Source organism: Rutilus rutilus (assembly GCF_951802725.1).
Source record: "Rutilus rutilus genome assembly, chromosome: 23".
Taxonomy (NCBI): Eukaryota; Metazoa; Chordata; class Actinopteri; order Cypriniformes; family Leuciscidae; genus Rutilus; species Rutilus rutilus.
Genome location: NC_140233.1, coordinates 26294741 through 26322361, shown reverse-complemented (window position 1 = coordinate 26322361; position 27621 = coordinate 26294741). Strand labels below are relative to the sequence as shown.

The 27621-nt window shown below is 43.1% G+C and overlaps 1 protein-coding gene across 1 annotated transcript in view; it reads left to right on the top strand.

Moving 5' to 3' along the window:
• LOC311283273 (uncharacterized protein) overlaps positions 1–27319 on the top strand; it is a 35285-nt gene extending 7966 nt beyond the window's left edge. The window contains exons 3-7 of the mRNA XM_084397623.1: positions 10284–10438; positions 13465–13578; positions 13863–14002; positions 20862–20906; positions 26620–27319. Coding sequence (XP_084253749.1) covers positions 10284–10438; positions 13465–13578; positions 13863–14002; positions 20862–20897 — 445 coding nt within the window. The 3' untranslated portion in view covers positions 20898–20906; positions 26620–27319. The remainder of the gene's footprint in view (positions 1–10283; positions 10439–13464; positions 13579–13862; positions 14003–20861; positions 20907–26619) is intronic.
• The last annotated feature ends 302 nt before the right edge of the window (positions 27320–27621 follow it).

Sequence of the window (27621 nt, the reverse complement as noted above, 5' to 3'; positions counted from 1 at the left end):
CTTTGGGTTGTTATGTTTCTCACAGATTTCTGTGAGAAATATAACTTTATAGATAAAGTAGCAGAGTAAAGATTACATTTTTATGAATGCATTAGAGAGTGAGCGATTGCGTTTGAACTGCTCCTAGCAGCGTCTCTCTACTAATAGTGAAGCTGTGGGTTTTAAATAGCAAGAAAAATATGCTAGAACTTTTCAGTTTCTAAGCTATTTTATTGATAAATCACAGAAAAGTGTTGACAATGCATTTCTGCGCTACTGAATGATTCTGTGTGCGTACGATCTTCATGTGATATGTGCGCTACTGTCTGTGTGTGTAATGCACCTGTACAATAAGCTTTTTGAAACGTCCATTCACCCAATCAATTTTGAGCATCCAGATGATATAATCAAACATGTCTTGTGGAGCGCTCTCGGAGTTTGCATTTATTTGTCATTTTAACTGCTGGAAACAGAGCGTAAAAGTGGACTTTTACACTTAAAGTGGAAGTAAAAGATTTCTTATCCTGTTGCGCCCTCTATTGGCCAAGACCAGTGACTAGTCGACGTCAAGCTTAAAGCGTCATGGCAGAGCATTAAAGTCGACTAGTCTGTTCAACCCCTACTGCAGAACGGGTTGGGGTTCTGTGTGCAACGGGCGTGCAGCTTCGGGCTCATGGACGGGACCTCGACTGCACTGGCATACCAGTTGCCTGGATTTGCTGGCAGTGCTGTTGGCCCTGCGCTGGTTTCAACCATTTCTTCAGGGCAAGCACGTGTTGGTCTGCACGGACAACACTGCAACTGTTGCGTTATCAACCACCAAGGCGGGGTACGCTCACATCGCATTTCACAACTCGCCCACCATCTCCTCCTCTGGAGTCAGCAGCGGCTCAAGCCGTTGCGCGCTGTTCACATCCCAGGTGAGCTCAATTGTGCGGCTGACGCGCTCTTACGACAGCTCACGCTCCCAGGAGAATGGAGACTCCACCCCCAGCTGGTCCAGCTGATCTGGAGTCGATTCGGGGATTCACAGGTAGACCTGTTTGCCTCCCAGAAGTCCTCCCACTCCCACTGCCACTACTCCCTGACTGAGGGGACCCTTGCCACGGATATACTGGCACACTACGCAAGTAGCATCTCTAACCGCGTTTCCACCGCAGGAACTTTCCCCAGGAACTAGGGACTTGCTATTCGAATCAATGGAGTTTAAAAAATACGACCGATGAACTGATGACGAGGTTCAGGCTTTATTAAGCTTAAATTCAGAGGATGAAATCCAGCGGGAACTGTAAAGTAGTGCGCAGTCCTAGGCACCGGACTAATTTGCCTAATCTTCACGGTACATTAGACCTCGGTGGAAACACAGACAGCAACAGGTCTGAGGGAAAAAAGTTCCTGGGACAAATTGTTCCGGGTAATTTCGGTGGAAACGCGGCTTCTGATGAACATCTATGATGAGCCCTGCAGACTAAATTGAATGTCCTTTATCTACCCATAATGCACTTTAAAAAGTACAAGGTCTATAATGCAGTTTCACAGTCCATTTAATCTCATTTACCTTCCTAAGCATCCTAGCAGCACTTAAACACACACGACAGGAATTTACTCCGCTCATCTGCATAATGTTACGGGGTGGCTTTGACTGGCATCTTCTCTCTTGGCTCTGGGCTCTGTGTGACTCACACTGCTGGGCTTATTTGCATCTTGTTAAGTGTTTTCACACATCAGGAACTTTCTTCTCTATTTCAATCTCATCAGAAGATCTGACGTCTCATTGGTTATTGCCTGCGGTCAGATTCGGCGGTGGGTTGTTGTTACTGCATTAGTGTGTGCTGAGATTCAACACTACCTCTGGATTCGATCTGCATTTTAAACGCCCTCCCGTAGGGCCATGCATCCCGTTGTATAGAGAAAACCTCTCACACGCGTTTGGCAGCATGCATTAGTGTGGCACAGAGCCGTCTCTCCGGTGGCCGCTCTTTTTAGATTGGAGATGTGTGTGTGTCTGCCATAACAAACGTCTACATTTAACCCTCTACTGTGCAAAATGTTGCCTCAGGCTAACAATCCCATTTTCTTCCCTTTAGAAGCATATAAGAGAGCAATAAAGTGTTTCACAAGGGATTATTTTGAATAAACAATAAAAAGGTCTTTCTTGGCGCTCATCTTTTTCTGTCATCATGTCGAGGATGCACATTTTTGCTGCTCACAGAAGATGCACCCTTTCAAAAATATGATTCACATTTGTCAGTGAGTGAACATTTGAAAAGCGTCATAAAATATTTGCATGTTGTATCGCAGCTGAATGAATATGGATGCAGCAATAGAGAAAACTGCAGTTCATATGAGTTCACATCATACAGTGGGCTCCACAAATATTGGCTCCCTTTGTACTCAAAAACAAGACAGAAACATACCAATAGATCCAACATGAAGACCAGGGAACAGAAAGTTTATAATAAAAATTTAAAAATGTAAATAATAATAAATAGAAATATTTGCATAAATAAAAACCTGTCTTTGATTCTATTATTAATTTTTATATTTTATCCTGAATTTTTAGAAACCTGACCTGACCACATGCACACACACAAAAAAAGGAAAGGAAAAAGTAAAAAAAAAAAAAATAGGAGATAAAAAGTCACAATTACTACACAATTACTACACAATTATTACACAATTCATTTTTATATTTTTATAATATTGCTGAAACAAGCTTCCATACCATACAGCAATGCCTCCATAAAAAGCTAAATTATGCAAGAAATGTAATTTTTTGTTTAATGAAATAAAGTTTATGATTATCATAATTTTAAACTAGATTTTTTTTTTTTTTTTGTTAAGTGTTTTTATTTTTATTTTTTGCATGTTGCTATGCAGTTTCCGCTGTGTTGTGAGTGGCTGATATGTGTAACAGTGTTTGTTCCTGAAAGGAGCGCACAACGAAGAAATAGCAACAAAATAGTCTATTTAAATCCACAAGGAAACACAGGAAATCCAGAACTAAGGAGAACTCAGGGCTTAAATAAATGTGAGCTAACTGGAATAAAACCACAGGTGTTGTGCAATGAAATTTAACGTGTAGGTATGCAGTTTGGTTTAAATGACGAAATATGAGTGACAGTAATAGTGATGTTGGCTTTTGCAGGTTCAGACCAGTGTTTGTGGCTCAGATCTGCAGCCGAGAGCAGGTTATTTTAAGAGCTGGATGTCAGTATCGTAAGACTCTTTTATCCTAGAGCTTAGAGCAGCAATCTGACCCGCTCTGATCCCACTGCAGTCTAATGTAGATCTCCCTCAATCACCCTAGTCCTCCGAGGAAAAGTCATTTACAGCTCTCTATCTGTGGATCAGAGAATCTATCTGGACTGTGTTGGATCCAGGGAAAACTGTAAGGCCCATAAAACAGTGGAATAGGGCCAATATACTATTTGAACAACACTTTAAACCTCAGAGCAAAGCAATAACCCACCTGTGCTCTCTCAACAACACAATGAATGTATTGCATTCGGTTTACATATTTCAGCCTGCACAAGTGTAAATAAATGATATGGTCATTTCTCAGTTTATGGTATATGTATGTATGAGTGATGGAGACTAATGAAATTTATAAGCAATTTTATGCTGGAGAAACCGAACAGGGATGCTGTATATTGTTCATATATGAATATGCTTATTGTGGTGATAAACACATGTAAAGGTGTAATCCACCCATCAACTTACCAACCAACCAATCTACTTTACCAACCAGACAACCAACTACCTATCAATCATTCAGTTAGCCGGTCAATCAATCAATCAATCAATCAATCAATCAATCAATCAATCAATCAATCAATCAACCAACCAATCATTAAGGGTATGTTTACACGACAACGCTATGCTTAAAACGGAGAAGTTTTTCATTTGAGTTTTCAGCGTACAGACGACACGGATCTGCGAAAATGCATAAAAACGCTGTATTCTGCTGCCAGGCCAGTAGATGGCGATGAAATTAGATTGAACGGGTAATACGCATGTGCACGACGTTGTAACACTTTGTCTAGTATTCAAACCCAGACTAATTACCACAAGATTTATATTAGGGAGGGAACCACCGGTTACAGTCTGTGCTAGTTTAAATACTCAGTAAGACAAGAAATAGATGCAAAAGTGAGTATAATTCGCAAAAGAATGAGGTAAAGAATACATACAACCAGCAATACATGATAGGAAATCACACACATAAAAACCAGAGTCGAAGCATTTCAAAACAGATGGAAAAAGTCACACATCAACAGCACTATTTACAGAAGCAGTGCAAAAGTACAAAGTAATTTCTGCTGTACTCAAGTGCACAAAAGTCTTGTAACGAAGTGGCCTGAATCAGGCCGATTTAATCCGTCATAAATCATGTGCGTAACCAGACTTTTCTCCTTGTACATCGACCCAGAGGATGACAAAGAGGGTAGAGGTAAATTTTCCTGGGGTTAAACAGTCTTTTTGATGAAAAATCCTCCTGGCTATTATCAGGAAGGACTAAAGAGTCCTTATTGGCTGAGCAGAAAATCCCATAGATTCCCAGTATGGACTCGTGGGGCCCTATCTAGCACCCAGCGCAATTGACTTTGTACACCGACGCATGTATCATTCCTATTTTGCACCCGCGCAAAGCGCGCTTTTCCCTCCACAGAAGCACATCGCTAAACTAGGGAATGAACTTGCGCTCCCTGGGCGGTTCAGTGCAAATAGGAATAATAGGAATATAATATAATAGGAATCCGCTTTAGAACAAGCGCGTCTGCTCTTAAAGGGAATGTGAGATGACGCTCTGATTTTTTTATTTCACGTTACGCCCAAACCACACCTATGAGTAATGAAGCTGCTTCAGACCAACACATTTTAGATTTGCGCCGGGCGCAAGAGTCATTTATCCCGCCAGGAAAATAGCAACAGCGCCCGAGACCCGCCCACAAAGTTACTTGCGCTTTGCGCTTTGACACTTGCGTTTCAGATCGTTAAAATAGGGCCCTAAGAGTGGCACGCAGACACCATCCACCATGCTGTTATCCCCAAACAAATCTCACTCCTTCTATCATTACCTTACTGATATCCTAGAGCAATAAGCACACTACCTCCCCCTAGTGTCAGGTAAAGCTTTACATACCAAAGGGAAACTAATGTGACAGGTCAAGACTGTTACAACATCATCATCTTCAGAGATTTACGTTTTTGTTTACACGGAGACCATTTTCAAAAACTTGCACTTTGAAACCCGTTTTCAAAAGTTTGCATTTTCAGGCACCCAAAACGCTGTTGTCATGTAAACGAATGGCCAAAACGCATAAAAAGTTTTACGTTTTTAGTTGAAAACGTCAACCCAACAACCTACTAAATTAACTAACAAACTCATCAATAAAACAGTCTGTCAGTGTACTCAGCAACCTACCTATTGTTCTATCAACCAACCAGTCAGCCAAACAATCATTTAGTCAATAAGTGAGTCTACCAAACAACCTACCAACTGTTCTATCAACCAACCATCCAACCATCCATCCAGCCAGCCAGCCAGCCAGATACCCAATCAATTAGTCTACCAATCAACATATAGGGGTGCGTTTCCCATACAATGACGTAACTCACTGCTTAACTATCATAGTACGATGCAACGTTGAAGAAATCAACTAGCTAGTCACGACTGCTTGCCTAACCCTAACCCGAAACCATATTGTCGCAAATTGGTCGTTCAACCACGTTAGTTAATGATGTCACGCATGTGTTGGAGTAATAACTACTTTTAATGAATCTGTTTGAGATCAAATTAATGCTAGATGTTTTGCTATAAATTACAGACATGACATCTGAGGACTAATTCTCATTTTTCTAAGTTATTTTGCTCTATTTCCAGATTCAATCATAGGCTTGTTTTTACATAGTAGAGTTCGTTCGCACATGCACACTCTTCAAAAACTGTGCTTTAAATCTCTTGTCAAACTAAAAGTCGTAAATGACATTTGTATGTATTCTAAATAAAAGACACAGATTGCTCTGAATGTCAGCTTGATTATTTTGCTCAAGATTAGGATTTATTGAGTCCACATGTCATGCAAACTAGAAACTCTTCTTCTAACCACGAGTCGAGATCTGTCGTTATAAACGCACAACTCTCAGATGCTGTTTGCGAATGTTCGTTAGAACGATGTTTTCAGGAAACACTGACTCGTTGAACTGCTGTTACCAACGGAACTTGCGACCATAGTTGGCTAACGATGCTTTTGGGAAACGCAGCCCAGATTGTTCTATCAATGAACCAACCAGCCAGCCAATTATCCAATCAATGTATTAGTCAGTAAGTCAGTCTACCAATCAACCAGATCAACCAGCCAGACAACTAACCTGGGGTGAGTTTCCCGTACCATGCCGTAACTCTCTGCTTAACTACTACAGTACGATCCAACGTGAAGAAATCAACTAGCTAGTCTCGACTGTTTGCCAAAACCATATTGTCGCAAACTGGTCATTCAACCACGGTAGTTAATGATGTCAAGCATGTGGTGGAGTAATAACTACTTTTAATAAATCTGTTTGAGATCAAATTAATGCTAGATGTTTTGCTATAAATTACAGACATGGCATCTGAGGACTATTTCTCATTTTTCTCAGTTCTCTCTCTGTCTTAGCATTATTCCCGCTCATTTACAGGCTCATTTGCAACGCTTCACACACACGATTTGGCACAGGTTTTATGTCCGATGCCCTTCCTGTCACAACTCAGCAATGTGCTGGGACACATTCACAATCGCACTCACACTAGGCATATCCAATCAACCTTTCCTGCATGTCTTTAGACTGTGGGAGAAACCAACGCTGACAACATGCAAACTCCACACAGAAAGACCTCCTGGCTCAGCCATGGCTCGAACTGCGGACCTTCTCGCTCTGAGGCGACCGTGCCGCCCTCATTTTTCTCAGTTATTTTGTTTTATTTCCTGATTCGATCTAGGCTCGTTATTACATACTAGAGCACGTTCGCACATGCGCACTCTTCAAACACTTTCCTATCAACCAACCAACCAACCAACCAATCAATTTGTCAGTCTACCAATCAACATACAGTTGATTGTTCTATGTTCTATCAATGAACCAACCAGCCAGCCAATTAACCAATCAATCTAGTAGTCAGTAAGTCACCATTTTACCTACTGGCTGTTCATTCAACCAGCCAACCACCAACTAACCAACCCATCAATCCGTCACATTTTACTGTTTTAGAGTCAATTTACTGTAAAGAGGAAGGTTGATGTAAATAATGGCTGATAGCACTTTACAGGTTCAATTTGTTCATATCAGCAGTTAATGCATTAGGTTTCATAAACTAGAAATGACCAGCAATTGTTATTAAATTGTTTATTAACAATTTATTAATCTAAATTCTGAATAAGGTACTGCATTATGTAATGTTAACATATATAACATTATTGTTAAGTGTTACCGAACTGCAGAACTATTTGCTACTTTATCTGCTTCAAATGTATATTTGGCACATTAGCAAAGCTCAGCAGGAATGTGTGAGTCAACTCTCCATATTGTGATACTAATACAAATGATTATTTATGATCTCTCAGGTCATATTGTAAGGCTTGCTCATGCATCCGCAGGCAGCAGCGTTTACAGATTTCAGTTCTGTAGATGCAGCAGTGTCTTTGAGTTCTTGCCATTATTTTCCTGTTCATCTGAAATGGCCATGTTTTGATTTTTAACTGCTGAAATAGCAAAAGATTTCCTTCCACTCCATTAACCTCCATCCCGCTTCTGTGATCCCCATTCATTTCAGCGAAACCACTTTTCCCCTGTGTGCACACTCAATCTGAATTAATCGATCTGAATTACCTCAGGGAGAGAATCAATCATGTCCAACACATGAAGGACAAGAGAGCAGTTTTGCATTTACACCACGTCCCAATATCCGTTCATTGAGCTTGTCCCATTTAACACCTTCTGTCCTGCAATGATTTACACAGCAAATTTAGTCAACAACAAACAGATGCGCTAATGATGCAGCAAACAATTTCTGAAATAGATCAGAATGTTTCATGCCAATTCGATTTTTTTTATTTTTAAGCTCATAAAGAGAGATATCATCGCCATGTCTTTATGGCTCCTGCTGTTCTACAATTTATTGAACTACTTTGCAATAAAATGAAAGCAGATATCTGTTCAAATGTACATGAATGAGCGTTGATAAAACATACAGTGAAGCGTTTGACCGAGACGCGTCTGCCGCTCGCTCTCTCCCTGTGAGCCGTCAGACAGAGACTGAACTCTGGATAATGAAGCTTGTCTGAGAGATCAGCCTGTCACTTTACAACAAAATCTCATTAGTTTGAAGAGACCTCTCCGTGTGGCGTGTGATCCCATTTCCTTCTCCGAGAGAGAGGGAGAAAAGAGCATCAGCAGTTATGGAGCCATGGCCTAGCGGTTAGTTCAAGCCGTGATGCTCATGTGGGAATCTGAGGTTTGAATCCAGCCTGCTTTATGTCCCAATTCCATTCCCTCTTGTTTCTCTATTATTTTGTGTATCCTAGTACCTACGACTAGTTCTTATCGGCTTAAAAACACATGTACCAAGTAGGGGTGCACCAATAGGATTTTTTGGGGCCGATACCGATTTTAACATTGGCTGATACCGATATTTGTCACTTGCTCTCTTATTTTAACTTTTGTCATTAAAATAGATGTGTTTTGATAATGTTTTAAATCAGCAAAGTTAAAAAAAAACATGCATTAAGTTACTAGCTTGTTTATTGCTGCATCATCAAACAATTTCTAATGAACATGGATTGGATCCATTTAACATTCATCAGGCCAACATAAATACACAACAGATCAAAGATACGTATGAAATAAGCAGTGCTTTTTAGATGTTTCATGTACAGAAATAAAGTAAACAACTGTAATAACACTGCATATTCTTCGCTGTATAAATTAAATACATATATAATTATTGCATTGAGACTTAGCTAAATTCTACTGTATTACAGTAATATATTTCTGTCACAATTACTTAGTTGCACTGAACTTTTATTTTAAAGGGCTGCCATGAAGACCATCGAGTTTCTGTGTTTTGATATGACGATAGTTTTGTGAAATGAAACGGTAAAATGCTGATGAAGTGACTCTGGAGATGAAGTTCATGCATTCATGCCCTCATATAGTGAAAAATACCGCGAGTGTCATGCGTGCTTCAGTGTGTGTGTGTGTGTGTGTGTGTGTGAGGTAAATGAAACCGCACGTCTGTGCCATTCATTCACACGGAGTAATATGCAGAACATGCAGGATTCATATTTAAATAGTCTTTTCACAGACACTAGTATATATCACGATTTTATTTAAGTTTACTGACCTACTTTTTATTTATTAATCAAAACTTTGACAAATTCCGCATTGCGAAAACCAAAGGGCCCTATACATATTCATCCTTATGAAAGTTACAAAAGTTATTTAATCATTTTTTTTTTTTCATTTTAATCATTTCTTTTGCAGTTTGATTAACATTAAAACGCAGACAGGAGCGCAGCAGGAATAGAGTATAATCTTGGACTATGCAACAGACATTATACAGCTCAGTGCTTTCAATCAGTTAATTAATAAACCATCAATTTGTTAAATTGCCTACTTCATGCAATAGCCAATATGCCAATGGTTGTAAATTGATCAAAAATCGGCCGATACATCGGTGCATCTAGTACCAAGTCAAAAATATTCTTAATTATGCTGGTTTAATATGGTGTAAGATGAAATCTGCTGTGTTTTATTGAGGTGCAGATTCCACCCGGCCCTGCTTATGTCTCTATTTCTGTCAGGTCTCGTTTCTTTGGCCCTATCCTACCCCATTTTTTTTTTTAATTGCATGCTCCATCACGCTCTTGACACGAGCAGCAGATTCCTCTCATCTGCTGATATCTCTCTCCGGTCACAGACCGCTAGACCCCAGGGCATAATGGGAAAACGCTCCGGTTTCATAGAAACCGCTAATCTTTAAATAAAAGCCTTGCGATTTTTGAGAAAGCTCTTTGTTGCCAAGTTTTTTCCGGAGACGTTCGCAGCATGCCGAGGATGTGACAGAGCGTGTGAAGCGGGAGACAGAGTGATCAGTAAAGTGGCGTACTGCTAATGTGTGTATCATGCAGAATCAGCTGTGATGTTCCTCAGTCGCAGTCCTGGAAGTAGGCCAGAGCCTGCCGATAATAACCAGGCCTTGTGAAGCACAACTTAGAGCATCTTCCTCTTTCTTTCAGTTTGACTGATCTGGTTTTCATTTTCAGGGTTTTCGATTATCAACATGTTCCGGTCTCCGTGACGTGTGACTTTGCTCCTTTCGGACGGACGTGTTCCTCTCCCTCTCCATCTTCTGCAGACCTGCGGCAAAGCAGAGACAAACCTCAGAGCAAACACAAGGCCAGGAGCAGAGGAACCCAGCGTAAGAAGCACCGGCATCTTTCAAAGCCTAAAGAGGACCTGTAATGCACTTTCACAAAGTCTTGATGTTGTTTCAGGCTCTACTAGAACAGGTTTTCCAGCTTGAATGTTGATTATTTTCCTCATATTCTCCATTGTTGCGGCTCCTCTCTTCCCAGTCTGTCAGTAACGCTCTGTTTAGTTCCTGTCTCTATGAAGCCCCTCCTTCTGAAAAGCACACTGTGCTCTGATTGGTCGGCTGGATCAGTGTGTTGTGATTGGTCGAGCGCTTCGAGTGTGTTTGGGAAATGTCCCGCCCCTTACCATATCCGCCAGTTTAACACACCGCTAACTAACTAATCCAGGCCCCACCCCTTTATTCTGAATTATTATAATGAGGAATATTGTGACGTGTTCGTTCCCGGAAGAAACTCAAGATACAATGGAGGCGTTTCAGGAGTTCAGAAACACTGACACTGATATTACATTACACACTAAAGATGAACATGGAGAAAAGCAGAATAGGTCCTCTTTATGACATAATCAAGACCCCATTAAAACAAAAATCAAAATTTTAAAGTGTTCAATTTTTGGGGAAAATAAAATGTTGAAAAATACAACTACAACTAAATACAACTTACTATATTCAACTCATACTATATATTATATTATAACTTATACTATATATTATAGTAAGTATGTATAAATATATATGTATGTATGTATATATATATATATATATATATATATATATATATATATATATACAGTATATACACACACACAATTAATCAATTGACTTTTCTCTTCAACGAAAAAGGGCTGAAAATATTGATGACATCATCTCGCACTAAGGGGAATATGTCATTTTTTTGTCCAGTAAAATGCTCTCAAGAATAATAATTTGACTAATAATAGCAAATCATGGTTTTGCTGCGCTTCTTAAACTAAAGCCAATTGTTTTTTAATGTTACGCACAATCTAAACTTCACTGGACAGAGCTATAAAATGATTATAGATGACAATTTTAAACTGTCAGTATGTTTATAGCAATCTCTGCAACTTTAAGTTAACTCTATCGCCCCCTTCAGTACTGGAGTCTGTCACTGTAATCTGCCTGTGTCTCCGTCTCATGATAAATATCAGCATGTCTCTCGTCTCCATGCTTTCTACCTCAGGATTGTGTAGGTATATGTTGCATATATAAGTGTGTGTGTGTGTGTGTGTGTGTGTGTGTGTGTGTGTGTGTGTGTGTGTGTGTGTGTGTGTGTGTGTGTGTGTGTGTGTGTGTGTGTGTGTGTGTGCCTCTCTGCTGTTGAACTCCAGATGGTTTCTTCATTAAAATCCTCCCTTCGCTATAAGACTACACCCTCCGTAATCAAACCTAGCCTATCACCAAAAGCAATTATAGCAAATTAATAGTGCATAACCAATAAGAAGCGTTTATAGTGCTTTATTACAAGGCCTAATAGTTTTTACTGCCAGCAGATCACAGTAGAATGAGTTTGCCTTTGTAGCTAGGAGGTCAAACCTCTTTTTAATGGCTGCTGCTGAGCTGGAATGGGCTTTTTTTATCCAGCTGGGATTGGAGGGGTGTTTGTGTAGTATTATCACGCTGTGCAGAAGAGGTCCAATCTAAGTTTCCGTCATGAGAGACATTAGAAGAGTTGCTGATATCTGGGCTTGTACAGAGAATGAATTAATCCCTGAAACATCTCCGTATTTGACTCTTGAAAGTCCAGCAGTTTGACTTTGGTTCTTTAAAAAATCGTTTAAAGCTAAAGTAGGTTATTTTGATGCTAAACGGTCCTTAAACTCTCATCCTTCCCTCTTTTTTTTTGCTTTTTTTAAAAATTGAGTGTTCATCAGAGGAGTCCAAGACCCCAGGACTTTTGTCACACTTGAATCACGAATACACACACACAAAATTGAATTGATTCGAGGAGTTTTGTGGTTGAAATTTAAAAAAGTAACAATGCGGGTCAATTTGACTCCCATAGGACTGAATGGAATGCGAGGAATGCTTCAATACACATAGAAAAACCTAGAAATGCTCAAAATTCAAGCTAAAAATGCTAAAACTTTACCAAAAAAACATATTTTATGATGTCTACATGTGTATCTGAATGCATACTGAATGAACTGACTTTAGGACCCAGCGGAACAGCTCATTTGCTCCATATAGAGCTATATCGCCATCTAGTGGCAAGAGTCATGAAATATCATGTTATATTCTTTTTTTCCACAAGAGTCCAGCAAAGACACCCAATGTAAGATATTGTGAGCTGAATTACAGTTTTTCTGAATTGCTAAAACACATTTCTTGAAACCATCACTCACTTTCTCAAAACCTTAAACACAAAACCAAATTTTCAAGCCACATTCAGAGAACATCTGACTCTTCTGGCAAAACCAAACAATTGCCTCAAAACCATTTTATCTGTTCTCAAAATCAAACAATACTTTCAGATCATACAAACAGCCAGTCAATATTATAAACACAACAGATCATTCATTAGACACTACATCAAAAAATGGAGAACACAGAATCCAGAGCATGCAGTTACAGAAAAAAAGTATATTGTAACAAAGTAAACAAATTTTGCAATTACGTAAAAAAGTATAGTAATGACAACTTGCAGTAGTAAGGTGAATAAATACTGTATGCACTGCAAGTTTAGTACTGTACTGAATATTGTATAGAACTGAATGTCTGTATACAGTATTCAGCACTTATACAGTGACTCAACTGCAGTGACCCAACTGCAAAAGCCAAAAAGATCACAGTAAAAAAACTGTAAATGAAAAGCATGTTACAGTAAAGGACACTCAGAAGAGTTGTGCAACTGCAGAATCAAGATTTTCAAGATAAAATTAAATAAGCTCTCTGGACAACCCCCGTACCCCCCCCCCCCCCCCCCCCCAAAAAAAAAAAAAAAAAAAACGTAAGAATAAATGTAAGAACCTCATATTTTCCAGCTGTTGCTGATTGTCACTGTATATGCTGAGCTCAACAGATGCGCTGACCCTGTCCTTCTCTCTCCGCAGTAAGAATGGAGGAGCTGATGTGCATTAAGAAGGAACTGACCGTGATTAAATCACAGATAGACGAGCTGCTGGACAGTCTGGAGCAGATGGACCCTCAAAACCAAGAGCTGTGCGGTAAAACACTCATTCTTCCATCATCAGAGCGCAACAGGGGATTATGAACCAGGCCAGAGACTGACTCAGATTTGTGATGTTATGTCTCACAGTTTGGGCAAGTGGGATGTCCAAAGAGACGGTGCCTTGTCTCTGCCCTTGATCTTCTGTTTGATGCCATTTATCACTCTTGTATGTGTGTGTGTGTGTGTGTGTGTGTGTGTGTGTGTGTGTGTGTGTGTGTGTGTGTGTGTGTGTGTGTGTGTGTGTGTGTGTGTGTATGTGTGTGTGTGTGTGTGTCTCAGGAGACGGTGTGGCGTTCTCTCCGCTCCACGGCTCCGTGAGCAGTGTGGACGACTCGTCTGGTAGCTCTCCTCCCTCGAGGACTGACAGAGAGACACAGAGTCCACAGACAGCAGACAACAGTGATGAAGACAGACAGCATGTAAACACACACTCACGCACACACACACACACACACACACACACACACACACACACACACACACACACACGTTATGTTTTCATGTTTTATGAGGACTTTCCATTGACATAATGATTTTTATACTGTAAAAACTTTATATGCTCTCCCCTTACACTAACCCAACCCCTAAACCTTCCCATCACAGAAAACTTTCTGCATTTTTATATTTTCAAAAAAGCACAATTTATTATGTTTATTAATAAATTTCCCTTGTGAGGACCAGCCAGCGGTCCTCACAATGTAGGTAATCTCAGGTTTTACTATCCTTGTGGGGACATTTGGTCTTCACAAGGATACAGTAGGGGAAATAATTATTTGATTCCCTGCTGATCAAGAAATGAAGGGTCTATAATTTTTATGGTAGGTTTATTTTAACGGATAGAGACAGAATATCAACCAAAAAATCCAGAAAAATTCATTATATATAAGCATTTGATCGAGGGAAATAAGTATTTGACCTACCAACCAGCAAGAATTCTGCCTCCCACAGATCGGTTATGTGCCCATGTGGAACACAGATTAGTCCTGTCACTTTAAGAAAGTATTCCTAATGTCAGCTCATTATGTGTATAAAAGACACCTGTCCACAGAATCTGTATCTTACATTCCAACCTCTCCACCACCATGGGCAAGACCAAAGAGCTGTCAAACGTCAGGGACCAGATCGTAGACCTGCACAAGGCTGGAATGGGCTACAAGACCATCAGCAAGAAGCTTGGTCAGAAGGAGACTTCTGTTGGTGTGATTATTCAGAAATGGAAGAAACACAAAATGAAAATCAATCGCCCTCGGTCTGGAGCTCCATGCAAGATCTCGCCTCATTAGGTAAGGATGATCATGAGAAAGGTGAGGGATCAGCCCAGAACTACACGGGAGGAGCTTGTTAATGATCTCAAGGCAGTTGGGACCAGTCACCAAGCAAACCATTGGTAACACACTACGCAACAACGGACTGAAATCCTGCAGCGCCTGCAAGGTCCCCCTGCTCAATAAGGCATATGTAGAAGCCCATCTGAAGTTTGCCAATGAACATCTGATGATTCAGAGAAGGCTTGGGAGAAAGTGCTGTGGTCAGATCGTGTTTGGAGGAAGAGAAATGCTGACTATGACCCCAAGAACGCCATCCCTACAGTCAAACATCATGCTCTGGGGCTGTTTCTCTGCTAAGGGTACAGGACAACTTCACTGTATTGAGGGGCTGATGGACGGGGCCAAGTACCGTAAAATCTTGGACGAGAACCTCCTTCCCTCAGCCAGAACACTGAAGATGGGTCGTGGATGGGTCTTCCAGCATGACAATGACCCAAAACATACTGCCAAGGCAACAAAGTGGCTTAAGAAGAAGCACATTCAGGTCTTGGAGTGGCCTAGCCAGTCTCCAGACCGTAATCCTATAGGAAATCTGTGGAGGGAGCTGAAACTTTGAGTTGCCAAGTGACATCCAAGAAACCTTAAGAATTTTGAGAGTATCTGTAAAGAGGAGTGGACCAAAATCCCTCGTGAGATGTGTGCAAACCTGGTGACCAACTACAAGAAACATCTTACCTCTGTGCTTGCCAACAAAGGTTTCCACCAAGTACTAAGGCATGTTTTGCTTGGGGATCAAATACTTAGTTCACTTACTGAAATGCAAATCAATTTATAACCTTTATATAATGTGTTTTTCTGAATTTTTTGGTTGATATTCTGTCTCTATCCGTTATAATAAACCTACCATACAAATTATAGACCCTTCATTTCTTTGTAAGTGGGCGAACTTTGATCTACCAATCTACCAAATTAAAACTGCATTTCCCTTTTGAATGGGAACTCACACAGCGTGACCGGTGTCTGTAGCACATGTCTAAATGCGACAATTGTATTGGTTCGCAACAGCCTATGACGTCACTACTAGTACAAGAGTACAAAAGGGCACCAGAGGAACACGTCATCCTCTTCTTAATCTTCAGGAGCCTTTTGTCTGTATGCACGTATCAGACAGAAACACCACAGGTGATGCACATTTGACTCCTCCAGCAAGCTGGATATGCTCACATGAAAGAGACTGATAAGAAGCTTTGTGCTTCTTTTTTCTCTCCTGAGGGACAGTTGTTATCGTTTGCACAAGCGCATACAGCTCTGGAGGGAGATAAAGGCACTCTTAGCGATGCATTCATGGCACCAGACTCTGTTCTCGCTTGTTTTTTAATTAGAGCAATAAGAGTCTAGTGTTGAACAGAGCATGTTCGGCTCTCGAGGGAGCTGAATGTCTGCTTTGTAATGCGGTCGCGGTGGGAAGCTCCACCCATATCAGCGTTTGTACGAGTGCGTCTAGCTCTGGAGAGTTGAAAATATTATCGTAACGATGCATTCATGGCAGTAGACTTTGTTCTCGCTTGTGTCTTGTTACAGAGATCAGAATCTAGTGTTTGAACGGAGTGTGCAGCTCTGGAGGGAGTTATGCTGTGTGGTGCGGTCGCCATGTTCCTTAATGTGATGGTATTGACGTTATGGTTTGAGTTGGTAGTACTCCCGTCAGAGGGTCTTCATACTGAGTACCCCGCTCCCTAAGAGCTCTATTATCAGACGAATGGCTTTCTAAGAAAATAAAAGTGCCTTCACCAGCATGATCATAGCGGAGTGTTATTAGTACTCTCCTCGTACGCAGAGTCGTTATACTGAGTACTCGCTCCCTAGGAGCTCTGTTGCTTGTAAAATCAAGTGAGTGGCTTTCTGAGGGCCTCTTTATGGGCTTTCTTACCGGGTAGTTCTAGGAGTTTAGGAACTAGCTACCAGGGTGGTTCCCCGTGAACTAATGGTTCCTTTAGGAACAGTTTCCTGGTTGCATTCGCACCGCCAGTAGGAACTCTGAAGTGACGTAAGCCGCATTGTAGTGACTTTTATTTTGACGGCGCTGAGAACGCCAGAGCCTGAGCTCACAGCACTCGCATTGTCTGTGTTCAATACCTTATGATCTGTCTAACAGTCCTGTCAAATACGTAATTAGTTAGAACTGTTATACCTAGAAAGTAGACCGTGCATATGAAAAGTTATTAGCATATGCCATGTAGTTGATATCCAGATGTCCTAGCTGAGCAGAAATACATAATCATGTTTGGCTTGGTCCCCTCAAAGTTGCACTGCATTTTCTCCTCAGTGTAAAGATTAAGAGGCACATCTATCACTGATCTTTGTTCGTAGATTTAGTTTCTGGAGTAAATATGTAGGCTACAATCTGTGTGTTTACACTGCTTTTTTTTAAATGGCGGGTGCTGGTGTTTCACATTCGTTTGGCCAATCAGCGAACACTAACGTCACGGATAGTTCCTACAGCGCTGGTTTATACCGACTCTGAAGGAGGAGTAAATTAGTTCCTCCAAAATGAGTTCCAAGAACTAAAATTGTTCCTAGTTTCTGCTGTGCGAAAACGCCAAAAATCCGGGTACTTCCGCTAATAGTTCTAGGAACTAAGGTTTCTCCGGTGCGAAAGCCCCTCTTGAAAAGTTATTTTGATTGACCATTCCTTTTAGAGGGTCTTCATGCTGAGACCTTCGCTCTCTAGGGCTCAGTATGGTTAGGCATTGGAATTAACTAGGCCACCTCTCAGTCGTTTTGCTGAGGCCGCCGCTCATTAGATCTCCTTCACTTGTGCCTCCATGACTGTGAATCGATCCTGCTTGGGTTCTCTCCTCTGGGCCCTGCTGTTTCGAGTGGCAAGGCTTTCAGTGAGCCTCCTCGATAAAATGTTTTTCAGATATGGAGTGATTAGGGGAAGATCTCGTTCTGGAGAGTCGTTCTATGAGGTTTTCACTCTTCTACTACTAATATGATGTTCCAAGTGGAACGGTTTTTAGTAAGTCCTGATAGGACGGCTTGTTTAGAGTAGTGTCATCAGGCCTCCTCTCGCTCTTGAGAATTATCAGCTTGAGGCCTCCACTATTTAGAGCTTTTTCTTAAAACTAGCCTTGGCTGCTTTTTGAAAAAGCAGAGTGTTGTTAGGCTTTTGGTCATCTATTGAGAGTCGTTCGGTTGAAGTCTCCACTTCCTTGAGCTAACCACTGGGATAGTGAATTCGAACGGCCTGGCTTTCTTTACAGGATCTACAAGTAACAAGTCTCAGTTAGTCAGTTAGTCTAGTCCAGGTAAAACATTGCAAGTTTTTTATTTATTTTTTATATCAGAAAAACAAATAGAATAGTACGGAGCCCCTGAAGGGACCTTTGCAAAAATAAAAAATATACAGGCTTTCGCATGCGCACGAGATAATTATTGCGTGCTCACGCGTTACAATTTCCGGTTTGCATTATAGTGTCATTACAACAAATGTGGGAATAGGGATGAGCCTATTCTACGGAGCCCCTGAAGGGACCAAAAATAATTGCAAAAATAAAAAAACACTGTTAATTTAACAAAAGCATGGTTTGGCATGGCAGAATGCGCGCAAAGTGCGCTCCCTTAATAATTCCTAAAAAGCTGACATCTCTGTTCATCGCGATCTCACAAAGCTCTATTACCATTAATGAAACTGACTGCACAATGAATCTTTCATAATGTCTACAGACTTTGTTATAATCAGAGGATTTGCCCGCATGCAGAATTCAGCACTGAACAAAAACTCAGTTTTGAGCATAGTAAAAGAAGGTTTTGAGTGGTGAGTGGATTCTATCTTAAATGCATCTGATTGGCCATTGCGTTCAAGAAATCAACACATATGTCTGTGATTGGCTACATTGCACAATGCTGCAAAAACATGTTAAAATAGAAACTCTGCCTGTAAATTGTTGTTCTTTAGTTGTTACTTTTGTGCAACAGATGAATAACAATTTATTTGGATTTAAGATGTTTTATTACTTCATTTTGCGGGAGTGGCGCGAAGCGTTGATTCTCCCGCAACCCGCACACACACACAAGCACCTTACTGCCCGCACTCGGCCATCAAATCTAGTCCCGCGCCGCACTCTGTTGCATTGGGTCCCGCAGGAGTGCAGGTCTCTAACTTCAGTGCTCTGCAGGGCCTGGAAAACCCCTTTTTGGGGTGAGCAGAGTGACGCCCCTCGCTTGGAGGATCGATATACTGAGTCCCTGCTTTCTAGGTCTGTCTCTGGAATCCGGTGTGAAATGGTTATTGCCTGTTGCAATACCGTCTCATTGGAGGCCTCTGTGAGACTGCTAGATCTAGAGATTCTGCTTAGGCTGACCAGGCTAGGATGGCGGGAGTCAGGTTGATGCTTTACCAGGGTCTCTGCGAGCATGACCATATTCCCTTAAAGGAATCTTTCAGTGGGTAAATGATTCCAAGCCCTTGAGCCCTTGAGCCCTACCGCTCGGTGGGAACTTCCTCATTTAAGTCAAGTCAAGTCACATTCATTTATATAGCAGCTTTACAGAGATAACAGGAATGCAACAAAGTTTGTTTTTTGAAGAAAATAGCATCACAGTCCAGCTTAAGTAAGTTCAGTGATGTTTCAGTTTTGTTGTAAAAAAGTTATTAATTTAGTTCATTTATATACATCGCCTCTCTGGAGAAAGCTGTGATGTCATCGTTCAGTTCAGTTCTCATTTAATGGTGTCAGTGCAGGCAGATCAATAGTATTTAGGGTATGTAGCTTAGGCAGTGGCTGTAGGGAGTACTGTTACTGACAGCTTTCCTTTGGGGAATCTGACTCAAACAGTTCGATCAGGAGATTCAGCTTTTTGGTAACACTTTATTTTAAGGGTCCAGAATTATGCATTAGTTAAGCATAAATACACTAGTAATTAATAATTAACATGTTCAGAATTATGTATTAGTTAAGCAGGAACACACTTGTAATTAATGATTTTAACATATTAACTTAACATATAGTTAGGACATATTAGCCATTGAAGGATCCACATTCATGTGATAAATAAGCAAAAATAAGCTAGTAAATAACGATTAACTTAATGTACAGTAAGCCATTAGCCATTATTTACAACTTAACAAGCTATATATTATTTTTGTGTAGTAATGTACTTAGTTCTATTGCAGTGATTCCCCATAAAGTTAACTGAACAATATGTAACTGGTTAATTAGTTCTGGTTTACTGTTATAAATTGCTAAAATAGTGTAATAAAGAAAATTTCACCCCCTGTTCTAAAGTGAAAGTTACATCCTCATTAATTATGGCACTTATTGAGTGATATTTAAGGTTATTGACCAGAATAAGCCAATAATTATGGCTAAATTGTCAGTAATACTAATAAAGTAATAAATACTAATGCTTTCGGGGTGCCTGCCACATCTCCTTTAGACAACAAGAGGATGATGTGTTCCTCAGGCGCTCTCTTACACTCACGGTCGCACTGGTAGTGACGACATAGGCTATTGCCGGCCAATACAATTGTCGCGTTTGAACACGTGCTTCAGACACCGGTCACGCTGACGAGTCCTGTCCCCTTCTCAGGGACCCTAGGTTACATTTGTAACCCAAGATGTTTTATAAATGTACAGTCAATATTTCTTTACAGATATTGTGGCTACTGTTAAAGTAGTTAAATTAAAAATTCTTAAGATTGTGAAGCTTCTTATAATTACTCAAGGAGATTTTGTAATAATTTATTATGATTTTACAGTTGAGTCAAAACCTGTCAAGAACGTGCCCAGGTTTCCTGAGACTCGCCTAGTAACAATATCTGTAGTAATAATGGCGTTTTACGTAAACTATGGCTACCTTGGTGAATTTCTGTTATTGTGATCGAGCAAACTTATTTTTTGGACTACAACATCTTCCTACAACATTTCAGGATATACAAAAATGATATAATACTATAGCAATTTAAAAGTTTTGTGTAACATGTATCCATGCGTGTGTTTGCTAGGTTAATGACTATGAACCAGATTTGTTCTACATGTAAAGACTTCAGGTAAGTTAAAACCTGTAACTATTTGTTCTCTTACGAGAGGTTCTCTCGTATTGCGTAAGTAGCTTACGCTGCGGGAAAGTCTTCTTTCTCGAGATACTGAAGCCAAAAAATTATCCTTAATTTTTTATAATCTTGTCAACGCAGTGCGGCAGCATGCAGACCTAGGGCAGGCTAACTAGCGTGCCTATTGGCTGCCCTGCGGCAACTGCAGCAGCCTATCGCTGAGCCCTTGGCGTGACGTCATGTCCAATGAGAGCGCTTGGCGCGCTTCATGCGTCACAGCCCGCGAAAAGGGGTGTGGCTTAGCGTATATAAGCGAGGCTCAGAGGCTGCTTCACTGATTTCTGTCTCTTCAGCGACGCTCTCCGCATCGTTGGACTCTGAGGAAGCCGCCTCCATTGAAACAAGCGACCAGCACCTGAGGAAGCCGGCCGTCTTCGCCGCCTTCAGCCTTCCCTGCCTGCTCCGCTATCCGGCGAATTATATCCTTTTCTGCTCTGTGTTGTGTGTGTTTGTGTGTTCGCCTACTGTGACACACTGCATCTAAAAGAGCCCTCGCCCTTACTTCGGGCGGCTGTGAACTCTGCGAAGAACTGCCGATGTCGACCCTGCCGGCTCGACTCGCCACGTTCGACGCTTCCGCTGTCTCTCCGTCCACGGATGCAGCAGCTGAGCGCTCGCCGGAGCCCCTCCCACCTCCCGACGCGCAGCGGCCGGCTTTCGCCCGCACTGCCGTCGCCTCAGGGGATGAAGCAGACAGCGCTGCTATCATAGACAGCTGCTTACCCCCCTCTGTCAAGCCGCGCAAATGGCACCGCTCACAAGGGATGTCAGAAACGGACGGTCTCGGGCTATAGCTTCCTTTACGTTACAAGTCACTGGCTAAAGGAGAGAAGAGTGTTTTAGCCCCACCCAAATCGGACTAAACTCCATTTCTCACATATTTCTCAGTCCCCTCCTCAACTCAGGCGACTGGAAATACATATATTGCAGTAACGAGCCTGTTTTTATACACGTATGCCTGCAAACAAACGCTGACGCAAAACATGATGATGCTCGCCCCTTCCTGCGCTCTCCCCCTCTGTTCGAGCTGCGCAAACGCGCCGCTCACAAGGGATGTCAGAAGTAGACGGTCACGGGCTGGCTTCCTTTACGATATAAGAAAGCTACCCCGCGTCTCGGTCTCGCGTGTCACTCACCGGCCACCTCCATTTCTCACACATTTCTCAGTCCCCTCCTAAGCTCAGGCGACTAGAAATATCTATATTGCAGTAAACGAGCCTGTTTTAATACACGCACGCCTGCAAACAAACGATGTCACAGCACATGATGACATCTTCCCGCTCTCTCTCCCTTTGTTTGAGCCGCGCAACTGTGCTGTTCTCAAGGGATATCAGAGCGGACGTCACGAGCACCGGCGAAAAGCAGGAAGAGAGAGTGTTTTCGTCCCGCCTAGACCGGACTAACCTCCCATTCTCACATATTTCTCAGTCCCCTCTAAGTTCAGGCGGCTGGAAATACTAATACTGCAGTAAACGAGACTGTTTTTATACACGCGCGCCTGCAAACAAACTTATGTGTGCCCCTGTGGCTCAGTGGCAGAACATTAGGCTTCCGCTCCAGAGACCCGTGTTCGAATCCGGCTCTGGCGGTAGATAAATAATTTTTTCTGCTGGCTTTCCGAGCGCGGCCAGCTTTCTTACATACAGAAAGCGAACCCGCATCTCGCACCCTCCCGCTCACAGGATGGTGCTTGAGCATTTATGAGCGTCTAAACATATGAGCCATCAAAGCATTTCGCTCTATCAGTTTCCTATAACGCCGATGGTGTTATAAGTTTAGAAAATGTGCCCACTCCCACGTGCTCACTGCTACACACAAACACGGTCTCCCCGGTAATGCTCACAGAGCGCACTCTCATAGAGCGGGCACGCGCCGCTCGAGTGCTAAGCTTAGAGAATGTGCCCACAATTCTGTGCTCACACCTACCCGCTGCTCGCTCTGCCACTCAGTTACCTCGGGTTACAGACCTTCTAAAGCTCCCAAACACTGGCCGTGTTATAAGTGTAAACTCTGCGCCCGCTCACAAGCACGCGCACTCACTTTCAGACACGATAACCCCCACGCCGCTCTCGCGCCAGCAGCAACAAAACGCACTCATCCATAGGGATCGAGCCATCATATGCTGTAAAGCCAGTCAGCACTGTTTACCAGCCCCCGTATTCGAGCACCAGCGGTGCGTGCGCCGCTCCATCCTCTCTTATACAGGTTCCCCATCCCGCGCAGCGCGGCGATCTGAACCCAGAGACCATTCGACCCCTAGCTATACGTGCAAAAGCATGGGAAGCAATTCAGGGCGCGTCAGAATGGGTGCTGAATACTATAAACACGGCTATTCGCTTCAATTCGTTCGTCACCCCCCCGCGCTTTCTAGCGCAGACGGAGACGAAAGTGAGTTTAGAAGCAGCGCACCTGCTTCAAGCAGAAATAGCGAAGCTGCTGCGCAAAGGGGCTATAGAACAGGTTCATCCTTCTCTGAGTGAGTCTGGCTTTTACAGCCGTTACTTCCTGGTACCCAAGAAGGACGGAGCGCTAAGACCTATTTTAGATCTGAGACATCTGAACAAAGCCCTCATGAGACGGCCATTCAAAATGATCACAACCAGACAAATCCTCGCGCAGATTCGCCCAGGAGACTGGTTTATCTCTCTCGATCTGAAGGACGCGTACTTTCAGATCCAGATAACTCCCCGTCACAGGCCATTCTTGAGATTCGCCTTCGACGGTCGAGTATATCAATACACAGTCCTGCCGTTCGGCCTGTCTTTAGCACCCCGTACGTTTACGAAGTGCATGGACAAGGCTCTTGCACCCCTGAGAAGACAGGGAATGCAGATACTGAACTATCTGGACGATTGGCTTATTCTAGCGCAGTCAGAGACAGAGCTTGTGTCTCACAGAACAGCGCTTCTCAGCCATCTGGAAGGTCTGGGTCTCTCAATGAACTGGACCAAGAGCTCGTTATCGCCCCGTCAGTCAATTCCCTTTCTTGGAATAGAAATGGACTCAGTGGCTATGACAGCCAGATTGTCGGAGCAGCGCGCGCACCGCATCCATCACCTCGCCGCATCCTTCCAAGTAGGCAGCCAGGTTCCGCTGAGGACATTCCAGCGTATCCTGGGGCACATGGCCTCAGCTGCAGCGGTGCTCCAGCTGGGATTATTGCGCATGCGCCCGCTTCAACGCTGGCTGAAAGCGCGCGTGCCTCACCGAGCCTGGGCAGCCGGCGGCTCGCGAGTCAGAGTGAATCAGGGCTGCATTTCAGCCCTGCAGCCCTGGCTGGCAGCCGAATGGTATCACACAGGAGTGACTATGGGAGTGATCTCACACCGGAAAGTTGTCTCGACAGACGCTTCCAACCAAGGTTGGGGAGCACTCTTCGAAGGCAGACCGGTCTATGGCCGCCGGTCATACCAGGAGAATCTCCTACACATAAACTGTCTAGAGATGCTCGCGGTCGAGAAAGCGCTCAAGCACTTCCTCCCATTCCTCCTAGGTCACCATGTTCTAGTCCGCACGGACAATACATCAGTAGTGGCCTATGTGAATCGCCAGGGCGGTGTCAGATCAAAGAAGCTCTGCACCCTGGCGGAACGCCTCCTCGTGTGGGCTCAGCACTCTCTGCGCTCGCTGAGAGCCGCGCATGTGCCTGGCCACCTGAACGAGGGTCCCGACAGACTGTCCAGGGAAAACGTTCCCCCTGGGGAGTGGTCTCTACACCCCCAAACAGTCCAGTCACTGTGGCGCCGTTTCGGCAAAGCGAAAGTCGACCTTTTTGCGTCAAAAGACAACGCTCACTGCCCAGAGTTCTTTACGAAGAACGAGGACGTGCTGGCCCAGACCTGGCCCAGCGGCCCGCTATATGCTTTTCCCCCGGTCTCTCTGTTGCCTCAGGTCAGGAGAGTCAGGGAAGCGCGCCACACAGTGCTCCTCATAGCCCCATACTGGGAGAACCAAGCTTGGTTCCCGGAATTAATACAGCTGGCAGACTCAGCCCCCTGGCCGATACCGGTGAGGAGAGACCTTCTCTCTCAAGCCCGCGGCTCGATCTGGCATCCCCATCCAGAGCGCTGGTCTCTGCATGCATGGAGCCTCAACGTTTACCCGTTGATCTGCCAAGAGGGGTTATGAACACGATCATCCAATCTAGAGCCCCCTCTACGAGGCGGCTCTACACGTCTAAATGGTCTGTGTTTAGCAAATGGTGCACTGCCAGGGGGCTCAATCCACAGGCATGTGGGGTATCACACATATTGTGTTTCCTTCAAGAGCTGCTGGACGCGGGCAGGTCCCCCTCCACGCTCAAAGTTTATGTTGCGGCCATCTCAGCTTTCACTGACTCAGAGCTGGGTCGCGTATTAGGAAGGAACGAGTTCGTCACCCGCTTCCTTAGAGGAGCCAGGAGAATGAACCCCCCGCGACCCCCCTCGGTTCCTATGTAGGATCTTTCACTGGTCTTGGAGGCCCTGAAAACGCATCCCTTTGAACCCTTGGAAACTGTGGATATGAAATACCTCACGCTCAAAACCGTTTTTCTGATAGCTCTGTCTTCAGTCAAACGTGTCGGAGACCTTCACGCGTTATCTATTAACGCCGCGTGCCTCGAGTTCGGACCTAACGACTCTAAAGTTATTCTCAAACCGAGGCATGGTTACGTCCCCAAAATATTGGGCACTCCCTTCAGAGCACAGGTCATTTCCCTCTCAGCCCTGCCAACTTCCGGCAGCGAGGCCGATAGTAATCTCCTCTGCCCGGTCAGGGCGCTGAGAAACTACATCACACGGTCCGCCGCTTTCAGGCGCTCGGAACAGCTCTTTGTTTCGTTTGGTGGGCGCACCCAGGGTCTCGCCTCCTCGAAACACAGCTTGTCCAGATGGATAGTGGACGCTATCGCAGCTGCTTATGCATCTAAAGACCTGCAGTGCCCACTGGGCATTCGAGCTCACTCCACCAGAGGCATGGCCTCGTCGTGGGCGTGGTCCAGCGGGATTTCCATTCACAACATTTGTACAGCGGCAGGCTGGGCCTCCCCCTCTACATTTGTTAGATTTTACAATCTGGAAGTTCCCGCCTTGCAGGCGAAAGTTTTATCTGTCTAAATCTCACGTAGACCGGCACACTATCAGTGCGCGGGCTACGTTGTGTGATTTAGCTCTACTGGTTGAGCTGCACTGTGCAGGGAATTGTCAGTTCGGACCGGCTGTTCCGCTCCGTGCTCCCTAGTATGTGCTTGTATACTGCGCTAGCCTTCTATTGGCCGCCCGGCTCTCTGCTATCACGTGCCCCGGGCTCTCCCTGGGACTAATTCAGTGGATGCTGGGTGCGCACGGCGTTGACAAGGGAGTTCCCGCAGCGTAAGCTACTTACGCAATAGGCTGCTGCAGTTGCCGCAGGGCAGCCAATGGGCACGCTAGTTAGCCTGCCCTAGGTCTGCTTGCTGCTGCACTGCGTTGACAAGATTATAAAAAATTAAGGATAATTTTTTGGCTTCAGTATCTCGAGAAAGAAGACTTTCCCGCCGCGTAAGCTACTTACGCAATACTCGTTCCCTCTTCTAGAGAGAACAGAGGTTACGTTAGGTAACCGATACGTTTTAAATAAACTGTATGAAACTGATGTTTTTTTCTAAGTGCTCTGTTGCTCTTTCTCACAGACACGGCAAGTTCCTTGGGAAAAGCCACAGGATTATTCAGTGACGGTGTAAAGAAAAGGACCATTAAAACCGAGGAGAGATGTGTGGATAATTTCCACTGATCCGCTGAAGCTGTCATCTTGTAAACTAAACATGAGCGCAGAGCTGAGTGACATCAGCTCGTATCTTCATGAGCTCGGGGTTCAGTGATGGACTGATGCTGAAACACTCATTCAGGATCACTGATTTCAGCTTCAAGTGTTTGAATCTGGTTTGAATCCAGTTCAGGAACAGCTGTCTAAACAGACCGAAACAAACTCAACTACTGTATTTTGTTGTCAGACGCTGCTGATGATTTTATGACTTACTTTAACCATATGTTGTTTTTTCATGATTTCAATCAGTAAAGTACTGATACGATAATATCGAAGATGGAAACACAGACACACCATGTTATTGCAAATATCCTACACACTAATTTTACGATATGTACGCAATAGTTATGGGTTACTGATATGGGTTATTAAACGGCTGATGCCAATAACGATATCTAAATAAATCTTTGTCAACTGATAACCCCATACATGACCCTGATATATAAAAATGTATTCAATTAATATTTATTTATATTTATTAAATGTATGTGAGACTTAAGATTTAAAATGAGATGTATTTAAAACACTTATTTGAAACCAAATGTCATTTACTATCTGCTCATCAATCAGTCTGGCCAGTTTAGTTTTATGACTAGATTTATGATCAGCATATGTCATTTTTTTCTATGTAAAAATGTAGCACTTATCAAAACTGTTCTTTGAAATAAGGCATAACATGTTAAAGCGGTTTCCCGCTGCATGCTTGTGTATCTTTCGTAATATATATCTGTGATTATGTAAAATATTATGGGAATGCTACATTTGTTTGTATCACACAATTCTGAATGTATTCACCAACAGAAATAAAAATACATTCATGTACAGTAGGCCTACTGTATGCTCCCTGAATATAATTTTGACGACAGAG